Raw genomic sequence first — 15,100 nt, 5'->3', positions numbered from 1 at the left:
CCAACACACTATTCTTTTTCTTCAAACACTGACACGTGACGGTGATACAAAAATTAAACCAACAGATGATTTTTTTGAATGTTTCACAGTGCCTTTATTAATATATAGATATATTTATATTCATTCAGCATTCTAACAAGAAACTGCATTCAAAGAAATTGAAGGAATGACTTTTCCGTCAGCCTACTGTCGCTAACAAGTAGACATTTTGAAAAAAAAACACCATCAAACAGGTCTTTTCGGAAAACAGACAGAATAGGATAGATCAACGTCAGCTGTAGCTTACAGTCGAATGAGAATCTATGATCATACCAAGTTTGGTATACATTATACTTAATCCAAAAGTTATCATCCCTGCAGATATACACAGGGGTCCTGCACTTTTCCCGATTAAAATATAAATATTAAGTCTGGGTTAAATACAAAAATGCTAGACAGATCAAGTTTTAAAGCCACTCTCAATGAATAATTAGAGTTTCTGACATGTCGGTTCTACCATATAATAACATTCATGCCACAAAAGGTTAAAAATATGCAAACCATGTGCTATTCAACACTCAACAAACCTCCACAAAATGTTTTGACTCCCTAAAATCATTACATCATGTCTGCAGAAACAGCGTGTAGATATCGCAATAGGTCTACTTATACTATACATCTACTTAAGTTGCAGATCAAACAAACCAAACTATAAATGTATATCCTCCACATTGCATCACCCTCACGAAGAAACTAACAAGGAAATGCCTTTTTATCCCCTGAAAGATGGGTTTTAACTGGATAGCCATTCCACCAAACATTCAAACTTAAATATGAGAATATATTCAATTATATAATATAAAATATTTTTCAGATAGATAAAATAAAATATATAAAACCATTTCCACATATATGTACTGGGATGTGTACGCTGAGTCATAAAATGCAACATAATGACTTTGGAAATGAAACTAAAAATACTGTCTTTATATTTTAAAAATTGAATACAACCAAGTGAAATAAATATTGAAAGAAGAACATCTGGAATATTACAGCAATCTCTTAGTCACTAAGCAAAGCAACCATTCATTGGTCTAACATTTCTAAGGTAGACAGTACAATTAATGTCTACAGATATATCTTGGTCAGGCAATTTGTTACATCCAAAGGCAGTTCATACTCACTGCAAAAGCCAACATGAATTGAAATGGATAACGTCACGTCGCACTTTCATTCACAGAGTTTAATTTGCAAACACTGAGCATGTTTCAACTCTGGCGAAATTCCCCACTGAATGCTTCATGGTGCCAAATTCACTTCTTGTGTACATTTTGCAAAGAGCATGAACTGGCCAATGCTCTTTGGGCACACATAAAAGGTTTATTTCTGAAAAGTGATCTGTCCATTTGGAAAACACAGAATTTTTCTGCAATTATAAAATATTTAAGATTGAAAAACAGCATACCTGGTGTCCCGTAATTTTGTTCTTCAAAATGCAGATTTGTGTCCAACTATCTGAACCCTCGAAACTGACTTTAGGCAACCAAGAGAGGGTAAGGTTCTCAAATTCTTGGATCAAAATGATTCTTATCACATTTATGAAATTAACTCTTCATAGGTTGGCTTCCTCCTAAAATTGTGCACACAGGTCAATGTCATCCATTGTTCCTGTGAAGAGTCTATGCAGCAGGGAGTGCTAACTCCAAGAGTCTTTACAAAGTCACGAGGAGACATCTGCAGATTCAAGTCTGGGTCACTACTTTTCGGATGTATAAAAGCTGATCCTTTCTTTACCTATCAGTTCCTAGTTAAGCTCCATCAAACGCACTGAACAAAAAAACAAAATAACAGAAAATGGTTTTTAGTATGCAGTACTAGGTGATTGGACCATCAGCCCCAAGTTGAGTGGATTTGACACTTACACAAGCTTTTCCAAAAAAAATTTTCATTTGCAAAACTTTGGGGGGGGGATAGTCTCCAATAGATACTCAGTGGACTGAGAACAAGTCTAACATTTGCTGCAGTGGCCATTCATGAGCATGATAATACATTTGAGGCCTACATGTGCACATTTACTAAGAGAGATATTGGAAACCCACTTACATGACATAGAGATCATACAATCTACACCAAATCCATGAAGACAAAGACCATCAACATTTTTATACAAGTAGGTTTAGCAAACACAGGACTTTATTCTCTCAGAATGTTTTTGTCGGGTGAACTCTCTAACACAGTGATATAAAATTAAACATCACGGGCAAGTTCCCGTTGGAGAAATCTTGGCAATGCATTTTAAGAGAATCCAGATGGAAGAAATATTGGATGTTGGATCATACACATGGTGCGAATCTGGGGAATCGTTGCCATTTTTATTGAAGATTTTGGCCAATGAATGCTTCAAGGTTATCCAAGACCTCTGATCTAAAAACTACTAAAAATGAAGTCACTGTTGTTTGATCAAGGGACATTTTACAATTTAGTGACATCTCTACATTTAGCTTTGATCTTCCATCTTGATTACACAGTGCTGCAAATTTGGACTCAAAGATTTGAAGTAGTCATTGTAAGAATTCCTATGGGATACCTTCAGGTAAACAGGTGCCTGCATCTTTGTTGTACTCCAAGCCTGGTTCACAGCAGGATTCTGAGAAGTCTCCAGAGACATCTTGGCGATTGGACAACATCCCTGTATTTGGGCAGCAGGCTTGTGTGGTGGGGTCAAATGCCATGCCACCACAACAGCTTCCAGGTCTTGTACCTAGAGTCACATTCCCTTCACAGCAGGTGTTTGTCTGGGGGTTGTATGCATTGCTTCCACAACACTGGGTGGTATCCGTCTTCTTCCTCCTGAGGGTTCCGTCGCAGCAGAGAAATTTGTCGGGACTGTATGGCTTCTCGCCCAGCAGGCCACAGCAGGATCCATTTTTGATGGGGTGGAGCTGCTCTGCGCAGCAAGTGTGCATGCCAAACTCATACGGCACCCCGTTACAGCAGCCCGTAGTTGATGCATGATGGGTTGCACCAGAGCAGCAGATCAGGTTGTTAGCGTCATACGGGACTCCACTGCACAAGGGCTGCAAGATGCCATCCTGGCAGCCGTACAGCTCCAGGTCATAGATGTGAGTGTAGCAGCAACCCAGACGGGAGGCATCGTAGTACTGGCTTCCGCATGTTGCCGATCCTGGGTTAGACCGTGGGAGCCTAGCTTGAGCAGCCTGGCATTTGTGCCTACCCATTATCTCCCCGTTGCAGCAAGTCATCCAGTGATAGTGTTTGCGCAAGGGTTTGCCCCCGCAGCAAGTGTACAGCTCCGAATCCATCACCTCCCCTCCGCAGCACATGGCCTTCTCCCCGAACTGGTGAGACTGCCTCCGGCCAGCACAGCAAATCGCATCCTCCTCGCTGCTTCTGATGACCTCATTTCCGCAACACTCGCCAGGGAATGGATAAATCAGACCTTGGCAGACTGTATGTTCTATGGCAACACTCTGATCCTCCGAGCTGAAGAAGTCCACATCCTTGGGGAAGCTGTACCGAATATCTCCAATGGCTCTGCAGGTTTCAGAGCGTGGGTCCATGATCCGACTGTGACAGCAGACTGCATTCTGTGCATCATGGAAGAGCGAGTCTATGCAGCACTTCTTCGTTTCATCCAGAGCATCGTATGCAACCCTTCCACAGCAGGTATCACCATACACAGCCTTGTCGTACAGACTGACAAAGCAAAGAAAAGCTATCCATTATTATATTCTACTAGAATCATGTAATACTCAGTGTCTGATTGGTGAGTTGTTGATAACTTGTCCTCAAATTACTTCACCCAATACACGACTTGGCCACACCACAAAAACACAAGTTCTTTTTTACAGTAAATTGAACATTATACTCCACGGTCACTGTAACTTGCCCATTTTTTAAAATCTTGGTGAAGGAAATGAATCTTTATTCTAAACATCAAACGACCTTGTAAAATAATGATAAGAATAATGTGATGAACAATTACTAACTGAATTTTGTCCTATACTGGTGTAACTTTCCCGGAGCCTGCAACAAACTTTTCAAGCTCAGGCACGTTTGACTTACTTGGGCAGATGGTCTCTTATGAAGTGTAGGATACTTAAAATGATGTTGGTGAAGGGTAAAAAACCAGTATTGAAATCCAAGAAAAGTGAAAACTCCATCAAAGTCATCAAAGTTCTGAAAGATTAACCCTGAAAGATTAATCCATTTGCATGGATGTAGCAACCACAGTCTCAAAGTACAAACCTTCTCCATCCCTTAGAAAAAGACAAAGGGAACTAATTTACTTACAATCTTCCCTGGCAGCAAACTTGTCTACTGCTATCCATCAAAACCACCCCGCAGCATTCGCCGTTCTCCACTGGGTAGACTCTGCCTTGGCACACGGTGTCCGTGGGCCGGTGAGCCACCCCAGCCGTGCAAGCAGTCTTGCCGTCTGCTGTGGAAAGTAGGGTGTCGTTACAGCACATCAGCTCCGGGCTGGACGGGTCAAAGAGCCTGCGTCCGCAGCACACTTGGCCTGGAGGGAAAAGAAAGCAGTAGCAGTTGAGGATTAAAACAAATGTTAAACATGTTTCCTCCATGTACACAAATCTTCACCCCAAAAGAAAAGGTAATGGTACCATTTCTAAAGTCCTGGCACATTTCCTTCCAAAAAATAAAATAAAAAAATCTGGCTTCACATGGGGGGGGGGACTCCACCCAACTGGACACACCACTGAGAGCAACAGTGGCAAAGGCCTCTATGAGATTCATAGGCACATGAGCTGCACTGACAATGTTCATTTACCATTTGAAACATATTCTATGAAGACTCTAAAACCAAAGACTGGAACAGCACAAGTGAAAAAAGTCAGAAATGGCACAGCCTTCCTGAGAGATCCGTTACTTGTGAAGGGAAACATCACCACCCAAAACAAGAACATATTAACAATTAATCTGCTTTGAACTTCAACACAAGGATGGATGTCTCTGTGCCTATCATACATGTATTCACCATAGCAACGGGCTAAAATTAAGGCTGAAAGTTACCGTTAACTTTTTTTATGCAAGGACATCAGCCATATATGACACTTCGTTTGTTGAATAAGAAAACCATTTCTCAAAGTGGCTTACTTAATTTAGAATTCTCTTCACCAAAACAGAAGAAAGCAGAGTTTTGATAGTAATGAGACAGTTGCCCAGAATCAATACATGGTTTACCACAGATGAGAATGGTACACGAGACACCAGACCATTCCAGATGCAGACACAGAGGTTGCTGGTGTATGGCTTGCCTTGAATCATTTAATACAGTAATGACTGTTTTGTCAAGAAAATTCAAAATGTATTAAACCCAGATAATGAGGGATAACCAGCAGCATTCAAGTTTGTCGAGCGAAAGGCTTACAGGACAGTACTATCCTCACCTGGTGCAGAGATCTGGTGCAGTACCCCATCACAGCATGTATAAGTAGTTGGGTTGTAACCCACCAAGCCGCAACATCTACCCTCTCCGAGGCTGGTCTCCGGAGTCAAGAACCGGTGGCCGTGACAGCATGTCTCCCCTGGTCCGATCAAGATCCCCCCGCAGCACTCCTGTTCTGACGGATCGTAGGGGCGGTAACCGTTTTCAGCCTTGTGGTTCTCGCATACTTCCCAGCCCAGCTCCATCTCCTGGATGGGCCGGATGTGGCCATTACTGCTGTCACAGAAGTGGGATTGAATGTTGTAGGTATTGCCTCGGCAATATCTAGGAGAACAAAAGAAGCAATTTATGCATGCATTTACACACCTCTTTACAAGGCCTCAAAAAGTTCTTACGCACTTCACGTCTTATGGCGTACAACTCTAAAAATGACTATGCATATATGCCAATACCATGGATGATAAAGATGTACAGTGTATGCGAATGCCAGCAAATGTAATGCACTATTACATGCGTCTCTGGCTCACCACAGTGGGGCTTATTTCCGCTCTGTTGCATGAAACGTATGTCCAAATTTCTACACGAGAAAATGTTTCTGGTCAACTCTGGTCAGCAAGAAAAAGTTGAATTGAAGCGAAGACCCTTGCCTATGGACATAGAAACAGTTTGCTGAGCTGCACTATTATAATCCGTCAATGATGAAAATGATAATCAACTTCCCTACAAATGACAAAGCTGCCAGTCTCCAGTTATTTTGCCGAGAAACTGGCCAGCATACAAAACTCTGGGTGAAGCACGCTGCACACGGTGAGAGCTGAACGTGGATCTGGGCACTGTTGATGAAATCCTCCTTCTCTTCATACAACGAGAACTCACCCGACGAGTCCCTCCGGGATGGAAATCACCTTCTCATATTGGAGGTGCCTCCGACACGCATGCCATTCTGGGACGTAGGTTTCAGTGCCACAGCATTTCATACGGTAGGGCTTGTCAGCCATGTAGATCCTTGGATGGATGTAACCTTTACAACACTGATGGGTCTCTGTGTCGTAGATTTTCCCCCCACAGGATTCAAAGCCAGGAAGTATGCCCTTAATGCTGTACACCTTCCCCTGCTTACAAACCTGGAATCAAACCAAATAAATCAAACCACATATTTGGTGAAAGCTCTGTCTTTTAGGAAATTTCCCCATGCTTTGCTTTTGCCACTTTCAATAAATGATTGCATTCTTAACTTTATGTTCATTGTTTAATCTTATTTGATGAATATATATTTTTCTGTCTATTGACTTGAAAACATTGAAATAAGTATCTCGGAGAATCATACACCAAAAGATAATTGCCAATGATTTGAAGTACAAAGGTTTAAAATTCACAGGACAGCTTAAAACTCATTAAAACATGTCACTTCCTAGTCATTTTGTGTCTTCAAATGACAGACACAGTATCCCGTTTTCCCAGTTAAAGTATGAGTATTTTAACTTATGGAAATACGCTACCTGTCCACTCTCTGGTTGTCAGGCAACCAATCCAGTAACTCAAAATACGAGACTGTCCCAAGTACTCACACTTTGCACTATTAAATGAGGGGATAAGCATTTAAGATCAAAGTCAAGGTGACAATCCATTTGACATCACGCCACGTCCAATAGCTCCCCAAGTGTTATATTCAACAAGTATTTAAAAAGAACACTGGTACTGGAGAGAGAAAAACCCGCATCTGAAGTTTGAATTGAATTTTGAAAGTCTGTAGAGATAAAAGGAAAGTAACGCACAAGAACTTTTGCTTTTGTTATAAAAAAGAGAAACAACAAAATTGCATTAAGATGATCTGTTGTCAAAGAAAAGATGTGATTATTCAGTCATTCTGAAGATTGACTACTTCCATGACTAATTCAGAGCTTACTCAGAGTATTTGGAAGAATGATGTGTGCACTGAAGCCAAGAGCTGTTCAGTGCAATTAGTCCAATTCTGGTCAGAGAAAGTATTAAAATGGCACTGAAAATCAGTGAGCTAAGTCCAAGAGTAAAGTGGATATTTTCAACCCTGGGTAAGGCTTGGTAACTCCTTACTAAATTTCTATACCGTGACAGAGTATCCGCAGGATTGTTTTAAAACCCACCTGTGTGTTTCTGTTGTAGGTTTTAGGGTTCCTTTCTTGGGACTTTGGTTCTGAACAGCAGACTGCATTGTCCATCGGGGAAAGTTTCGTCACAGGCTTCATAGAGCAAGGGTTGCACAGTTCGTTGTCTGAAAGGGCGTGGATACCACAGCACACAGCATCAATTCTCTGCACTCTGCCTGTGATCAAGAATATTGGGAAAAACGTGAAGAAAAATGTCCCATATGGGTGCATTTTGCAGGTCATCACAAGTGACTGATTAATGTGTAGCTGCAATGAATATTTCTTGGACACTATTTTTCTGCGTCTTTGTATTTTTCTTCAATGTATGAAAACTTTTACACACTCACACTTTTCATTCAAAATTATCCATGTTTTCCCGGATAACTGAGGGCGCTGTTACTGTGAAGCCATCTAGGGAACACATGGTTCAGTGCAAAGGTATTTCTGTTCAAATTGTGAACCCAGAATTTACTAACTGAAACATTTCTGGGATAGGGATTGATGGCTTATTGCTATGCACATAAAAAGCAATGAATCAGAAGAGAAAAGTTAGTTCAGGAAAATCTACACAAACACAGGACTTTTTTGCGTACAAACTTATGTAACAATGAGGCTTCTTCCTGAGATGACATCACAGTTATGCTTATGAGTATGGAAATCTTCGATTGGCATAACAACCAAAAAGGCATTAAAACACCCTTTGAAATTGTGAAACCAAAGTTGAAACTAAGGTTTACTGAGGCACAAAGCTGCATTTTACAGGTTTGTAATCAAAACATTCATTGCAGCTAGCTACCCTTTAACCGATTTGGTCACTGGTCAAGCTTTTTGTCAACTAGTCCCGGAAACACCTGATACCTTTCCGTTCATATCACAGACATTTTTATATCCAATGAAAATATGCCCTGCTTAAGTCCAGCCATTCACTCTTTCATCTGCTACAACATCTGCTCTTTATTCCATTTTTCATTCGTGTCCATGTTTTGGTGAAAAATTACTTCAAAAGGATCACTGATTTTCTCAACATGCAAAACACCGATAATTTGTGACAAAAAATTAGATGACATTGGCAGATCAGTGTGAATGTAGAAAAGGCGATAGTGTATTTAAACCCCCCCCACCAAAAGCTGAACCATCTCCACTAGAGCCAAACTTAGATTCAACCCTCCAGCTAATACGTGACAACACTCACCGTAAGTGGCCCGCGAGAGAGAGCGACGTTCACAACATTTGCTTTCAGTAGGCTGATAGGCCTGGTATACGTGTCTCATGATGCGACAACAGGATCCGTTCACAATGTTCGATACAAATCCACGACAGCAGGTCTGTTGCTCGGGGTCGAATGTGTCTCTGTCTCCGCAACACTGAGACGTTGGAGATACTCTGGCCAAGATGTGACCAGCACAGCATAGCTGGTCCGCTGGATTGTACAGATCTGTGATGTTGGAAGAGAACACTCTCCGTACTTCAAAACTGACTGATTTTTGGCGTATCTTTCGTTTAAGGATGATTTTGAATTGAATTTCTAGCCTTGTAAGGCACTTGTTTAGTTTGTAAGCCTGCATGTATGATTGAAAAGCCTAGAAGGGAGGAAGGTGGCTAATGTGTCCTAAACTGTCGGGCACTTCACAAAACTGGCACAGACTGTTTCTCACCCAAGTAGTAATTTATCCGTCATAATCTCTGAAATCCCTGCCACACACTTTAACAAATGAAAAACTCCAACCCTATCGTGTAACCCCTTCCACCTTACCATTGTAGGGGCATGTGTTCAGTATGATTCCCAGATAAGTCTAAAAAACTTTGACTCGGTGATACAGAGTTATGGCCAAACCAATACTCTTTGAAACACTGAATGAGTTAGTTTGTGTACATGTAGAGATGAAGTATTTACTCCACTCATGCAAGTTTAGTCACTGTGCATACACAAATTGTCAACTACAAACAATAGAGTACCGAAGTGTGACATCACTGTGAACCAGAAAGTGTAATGCAAATGAATGGAGTACGCGCACGTGTTGGTTCACATGCTGGTTCTCGCGCTTATGCCTTTTACACACTAATTGTGCGCGTGACATATTCACTTCGGTAGTCTATGAGCTTATTTGGTTCAACAGTGCAAGCTCAGTACAAAGCTATTCAGGAACAGCTACACCCATGCTTGATAGACTGTCCTATCAAAGCAGCCATCACCCAATTCACACGAGCGCAGGTTCCCGAAAGACCCTGGCTTTTTGAAATACTGAACGGGCTCATTGTTGGACAGACCCGTTATCTTCAGTTCTGCATGGTGTCTACTATAATTAAGGACCGTCTAAAAAGTCAGGACACTAAAGAACGTTCCAAGGTGAATATTTGTTCCACTTGGGAATGCCTTCTGTTCCCAAATGGGTAAACATGCTCTACATGTAAGCAAACCTTTTATAGCAGACCAGGAACAGAAATGTTTCGACTTTTTAGAGGTCCTTTAAAAATGTTAATGAATCTCTAGTAAACGATTTTTATCTTTCCATCTGCCTATGTTTACCATTTCCACAGCATTCTTTGCCAGGTTCCAGCACGTGGAGTGTGCCCGCACAGCAGATGTGTCGCGTCCTTAGGTAGGATTCTCCGCTGCAGCAATCCTGTACACCTGGTATCTCAGGGACGGACAGTGACGGCGGGCTGGGGTAGCAGCAAGACGACTGCAGCGGATTGTATGCTGTGGCACCACAACATTGGCCATTTCCTGCTCACCCAAACATAATGCTCAACAGATCAGAATAAGCTCGACCCACACTCTTCTCTGGCCATCCCCCAACCAAACTATGACATGTATGAGGTGTTCATCATGAGTCTTACCATTTGGGCCCCCATTTTTTAAAAATAAATAATAAAGAGGCCCCTTCTACATCTTGTGATGGGTGACTTTCACAAAAGAAAGAGAAAAAATCAAGTGTTTTGCCCTTGTTTTGCTTTCTATGGTATTTGAGGGCCTTTCCTGGAAAAACTGTTAAAAAAGTTAACAAGGTTGCATTTGGGCTAATGACCATAGCCTCCTCACTGGATAGCATGACATTTTCAAGAGACACCATGCTGGCGTGGTGGAGAAGAGTTTTTTGTCAGTTAATTTTTACAGCAGTGAGATTTTTCGTAAGCTAACAAGGTTGCCACCAGCTATGATGTCTCCTCGCCTAGAATGGTTGTAAGTGGCATGCCCTGTTGACTTTCACAAGAAACATTTCCATAACTAAAGGAAACTTGCAAATTTGTTAAAACTTAAATATAAGATACTGCTGAATTATGAAATGAACACCATTTGATCCTTATTTTACAGGTAGTCCTATCACAGTTTCAAACCAATACACTCAATGTAAGTCTACTTCTCTATGATGGAAGATTATGTTCCAATTTCGTAACGGTGGATAATGTTAAAAAATCTGACATAGGAGATAAATGAAAAATGAAATCTTTCCCTGGTAAGTCCACCAAGTGGTTTCTTTGGTCTGTCCTTCCAGCAGGAAATTAATTGTGAGGTATCTTCCAACACTTCCCAATATACAGAGGGAGCAAGAATTACATTTACAAGGCTTACCGATATTGGGAGTAATGACAGACTCACAGCACTGGTCCCTGTCCTTATTGTAAGGTGTCAATCCACAGCACTCAACCTTGCCGTCTACCAGCGGGCTGATGCGGTGCTTGGCCTCAGCCTCGCAACAGACCTCTGTCCTGATGTCAAAAGTGTTCGGTCCGCAGCACTCCTTGAAGGAAGTCTCACGGTCAATCACGTTCTGTACAACCAAAATTGAGACTTGTTAATCCTGAGATGAATACATGTACGTCGTCTGATGATGAATACCATTGTTTCTTAGGCTGACCTCAGTCAACATTCTTCTGACGAGAGCATACCGGTCATTGTTCTGGACAATGAGGAAGACAACCAGCACAGAAGTGCAGTTGTTCTGCCACAATATCTGAGTCAGCCAATGCACACAAAACATCATTTCAAAAAGAAAAACCAAATAAAAAAACTTCAACCTAACACAAAACATGCGACACAAAACGTACGTATCGAAGAACAAACACCTCCATCAGCAAGCAAAAACATCAGACCACGAGGAAAGAAGGCCTACTCACGGGAGACGCCATCTGGGCGCAAGCCAAGTACAGTCATGAATAATACAACATATGACATTGCATGAGTGAATACTGTATTTGTCGTGATTACTTTTTCATGAAGGCCAGTGTACCTGACTGCGGACCTCGTACGTGCGTCCGAATGACCTCCTAGTGGAGATACGCTGTCGGAATACCGACCTGGCTCATTAATTACTAAAGGCAGTGGATGGGTCAACTTACACCCTGGCAACACAGTTTCCGTCTGGTATCAATGACCTCCGTGTTGCAACACTCCAGGAAACTGCTGATGACTGCTTCCCTGCCCACTGTGGCCACGTGGCCGGTATAGTCGGGTCCGGTGCAGCAGTGCTGTGTCGTGGGATCGTAGGTGGCGTTCTTCCCGCAGCATTCTCCGGTGTTCTCTATGACGTGCCCAGAGCAGCAGGTATGTGTGGATGTGTCAATCTGCTGATCGCCACAGCATTGCATGTGCTCCTCACGTGGGTACACAGTATCGCCGCAGCAAAAGTGACTGTCTTCGTTGATCCAAGTGTGGTCTCCACAGCACCGGCCTGTGGTTGAGTCATGAAGAACTCTGCCACCTTTAACATAGTAATCAAAATGGAAGAACACAAACCATTCAAACCAACTCTGAAGAATTTTGCAGATTTCCAAAAAGACAAATTCTATTTGACTTGAGCAAAAGACCATCTGCTCATGTAAGATTCTGTTGGATTGAGTAGGTTCAAAGTTCTTTCGTTATTCGATTCCTTTGGGATTCAGTTTGTCCATGAAACACCTTTAATGCTCTTCCAAATATCAGTGAGGATCTGTCTGAAGCATATGGGTGATATTCTTAAACATCATCAATGGTTTAAAGATTGAATAATTTAAACAACTCTGCAGTCAATGATCTAGCTCAAGCAACTCCAGCAGGGATGCTCGACATAAACATTCTGATCTCCTGAGCTTTAAGACTGATGTTACTCAAGCTAGAATCCATCTATAATAAAGCCTCTTTATTCTTACAGTTTTGAGTAATGTCGAGTGGTCTCTTTAAATCACATTCCGAGTCTCAATGCACTGGAGGCAGCTAGGAAATATTTGCCAATTTCAGGCACAAAGTTGTAAGTTTTCTTTCCTAAACAAGAAATGGCTTGGAATTCAAATGTTTCTCTGCTCACTAGCAAATTTACTCACAGCATATTTCTTCCAAGTTATGAGCTCGTTGATAGATATGTCCTTGGCAGCACGCTTGTGTAGCGGGATGGTAGAATGTTTCTTCCCCATTGTAAATACACTTCTGCCTTGCTCTGTTTGCTAGACAAAATAGTAATACACAAATATCACGTTATTAACGCAGCCAAAGCTCTAATCCGCTTAGCCCCATTAATGGGGCCTACGGTACGCTGCGCTCCCCTATAGGAGAGCGCAGGGGAGCACAGCATACCGTAGGCCACACTATGGGGCTATAGTCCGGTAAGCTGGCCCTACTTTGGCATGTCTAGGAATAATATCAACATACATACCACCTAAATAAGGGGCCCAATTCATGGAGTTGCTCTGCAGAAAAGCCGTGTTTACTCCAGCACAAAACTTGGCTAAACACTGTTTCATGGCAGTGCTTAGCCTGGTTGTGCTTAGTTCAAAGCTGCGTGCGCATAGAGATTTCTTGTTAGTTTTCCTCTTTTTTGATTTGGACGGGATTGGTCACTATGCCACTAAACCTTAAAAAAAAATTCGCATTGTAAGAGGACTAGTCGCAGTGCAATGCAGCCTAAGTCCAACCATGGAGGGATGGTCCAACCAGCTGGGCTAATAATATTGGCCGTACCGTCGGTACTTACTTGTACATGTACTGTACTTCCGTAACCTGACGAATGAAAATGAAACCTCGATCCTCCTACTTCTGCGTACAAAGGCTTTGAAAGAAGATTTCCAGAAAACTACAATACGGTTGAAATTTTATAGATGTGATTTTATTTTACCACTCACACTGTCACGGTCTATCATCGAAGCAATTTACACATAAAAGTTACTTCTTTTTGTGCCCAGGAGTAGCTTTTCGTGGGTTCAATCAAAATTCCTGCCTAAACAAAATATCGACGCAGCGAAGCCAGCTGACGACCTTTGAAATCTACGGTGGCCAAGACGTGCTATGCAAGATGTATTTATTGAAAGGGCGAGTCCTGGTGTTTGGCATCATAACGGCACATATTTTTAAAGCAATTTAAACAGCTTCAAATTTCAAATCTTTCAGTAGTCATTTCCAGTTCATTTAAATAACATTCTTAAATCAGAAAAAGGGAATTGAATTTTCATAGAGAGTAATATATTTACTTTTTATAACATGAGGTTACTCCAGTCGGTCTGTCACCATTTAACATCTTGCATAATAAATTACAAGTAAAGTCCCTTGTGTGTCCTTTGCTTATTTACTTGTCAGTTTTGACAGTCTTCATTAGCCAACACTAAATATGGTATTCCATAACCTCCAGTGGTTTGTCCCTCTTCTGTATACCCCATGACTCCATATTCCATCCACATCCCCCTTGTTTCTAAATTCCCCTCCAAAAATAAATCTGTAATCATACTAATGAACAAATAATTTTATAAGAGAAAACAAACAGCCTCAGTGTCCTCCGAAAACACCTTCTTGTGGCGGGTAGACCTAATTCAATTCCAACATTTACTGCCATGTTCTTTGTTATTTGTACGCCCTGCAACCACCTTCACAAGTTGAACACCCCATCCCCATCCACAACCCCCCACACACCACCCACACCCTTGGGTTTACGTTTGCGCCCTTTCCACGTAGCTGGTTAGTGTATATCCCACCCCACCACTGATTACACGTCATGTACCTTTATTCATGAACATGGGCAACCCCGTGTCAACCCAAGTAATCTAGATCTCTTCTGGGAAGAAAAACAAGAAAAACACTAGAAATGGATACACCACTAATTTTTATTCATATTCACTCACTTGACAAAATAAAAAAAAAATTGAAACTTCACGTTTCATGAAGTCAACAAAATATTAATGACATCACGTGACACGGATACACACTAGACAACAGAGGGCGAAGTGTTAGATGATACGAAGACTTCTAAAGGGGGGGGGGCTAAGACACAAACTCCAGTATTTGTGTCTAGGAAAATTCGCCGAAAAATGGTCGTTTACTTCTTTTACGCATAAACTAAGATTTCCAACATTTTGGGGTCTTTCGCAAAACTTTTGAAAGCGGACAAACGATACAGGTGACCGCTGGCGCGTCCGCAAAACGTTAACTGAAAGGTGAGTATGCGTGAATAGGATTGCATAGATTTAGGCCTGACGAAATATAGAACGAACATAATGTACAGGACAAAAGTAATAAAACTAATAAAGGCGTATATAGGACGAAAGTACAAAAAAATGGACGGAAACTAAAAAATATAGAATGAAACTAATAAATAGGACG

The 15,100-nt window shown here is 41.6% G+C and overlaps 1 protein-coding gene across 3 annotated transcripts; it reads right to left on the bottom strand.

Moving 5' to 3' along the window:
- Positions 1 to 76: 76 nt before the first annotated feature.
- Positions 77 to 13,759, bottom strand: LOC110985976 (uncharacterized). 3 transcript variants are annotated; one of them, XM_087144156.1, is made up of 12 exons: positions 13,485 to 13,759; positions 12,838 to 12,957; positions 11,878 to 12,239; positions 11,111 to 11,309; positions 10,064 to 10,264; positions 8,729 to 8,971; positions 7,534 to 7,712; positions 6,287 to 6,534; positions 5,412 to 5,734; positions 4,294 to 4,522; positions 2,567 to 3,696; positions 77 to 1,806 (listed from the first exon to the last, which is right to left on the bottom strand). In XM_087144156.1, exons 3-12 carry the CDS (start codon positions 12,124 to 12,126, stop codon positions 1,784 to 1,786), a joined length of 3,024 nt encoding a protein of 1,007 aa, XP_087000282.1. In that variant the 5' UTR covers positions 12,127 to 12,239; positions 12,838 to 12,957; positions 13,485 to 13,759; the 3' UTR covers positions 77 to 1,783. The 3 variants fall into 3 exon arrangements, with proteins under 3 accessions (XP_087000282.1, XP_087000287.1, XP_022103210.2); XM_087144161.1 differs by having other exon boundaries at positions 13,633 to 13,759; XM_022247518.2 differs by lacking the exon at positions 13,485 to 13,759 and adding an exon at positions 13,167 to 13,425.
- Positions 13,760 to 15,100: the final 1,341 nt, after the last annotated feature.

This window comes from Acanthaster planci, linkage group LG01, assembly GCF_054643075.1.
Source record: "Acanthaster planci isolate LZ-2023a linkage group LG01, COTS_SCS, whole genome shotgun sequence".
Lineage (NCBI taxonomy): Eukaryota > Metazoa > Echinodermata > Asteroidea > Valvatida > Acanthasteridae > Acanthaster > Acanthaster planci.
This window is presented reverse-complemented; position numbering and strand designations above follow the sequence as displayed.

Coding starts and splice junctions, on each gene's coding strand:
- LOC110985976 (XM_022247518.2), bottom strand. CDS start 13,254: ATGAAACAGTGTTTAGCCAAGTTTTGTGCTGGAGTAAACACGGCTTTT. Junction 11,310..11,877: donor GGAAACTGTGTTGCCAGGGT/GTAAGTTGACCC, acceptor TTGGTTGTACAG/AACGTGATTGACCGTGAGAC. Junction 8,972..10,063: donor CAAAGAATGCTGTGGAAATG/GTAAACATAGGC, acceptor CCAACATCACAG/ATCTGTACAATCCAGCGGAC.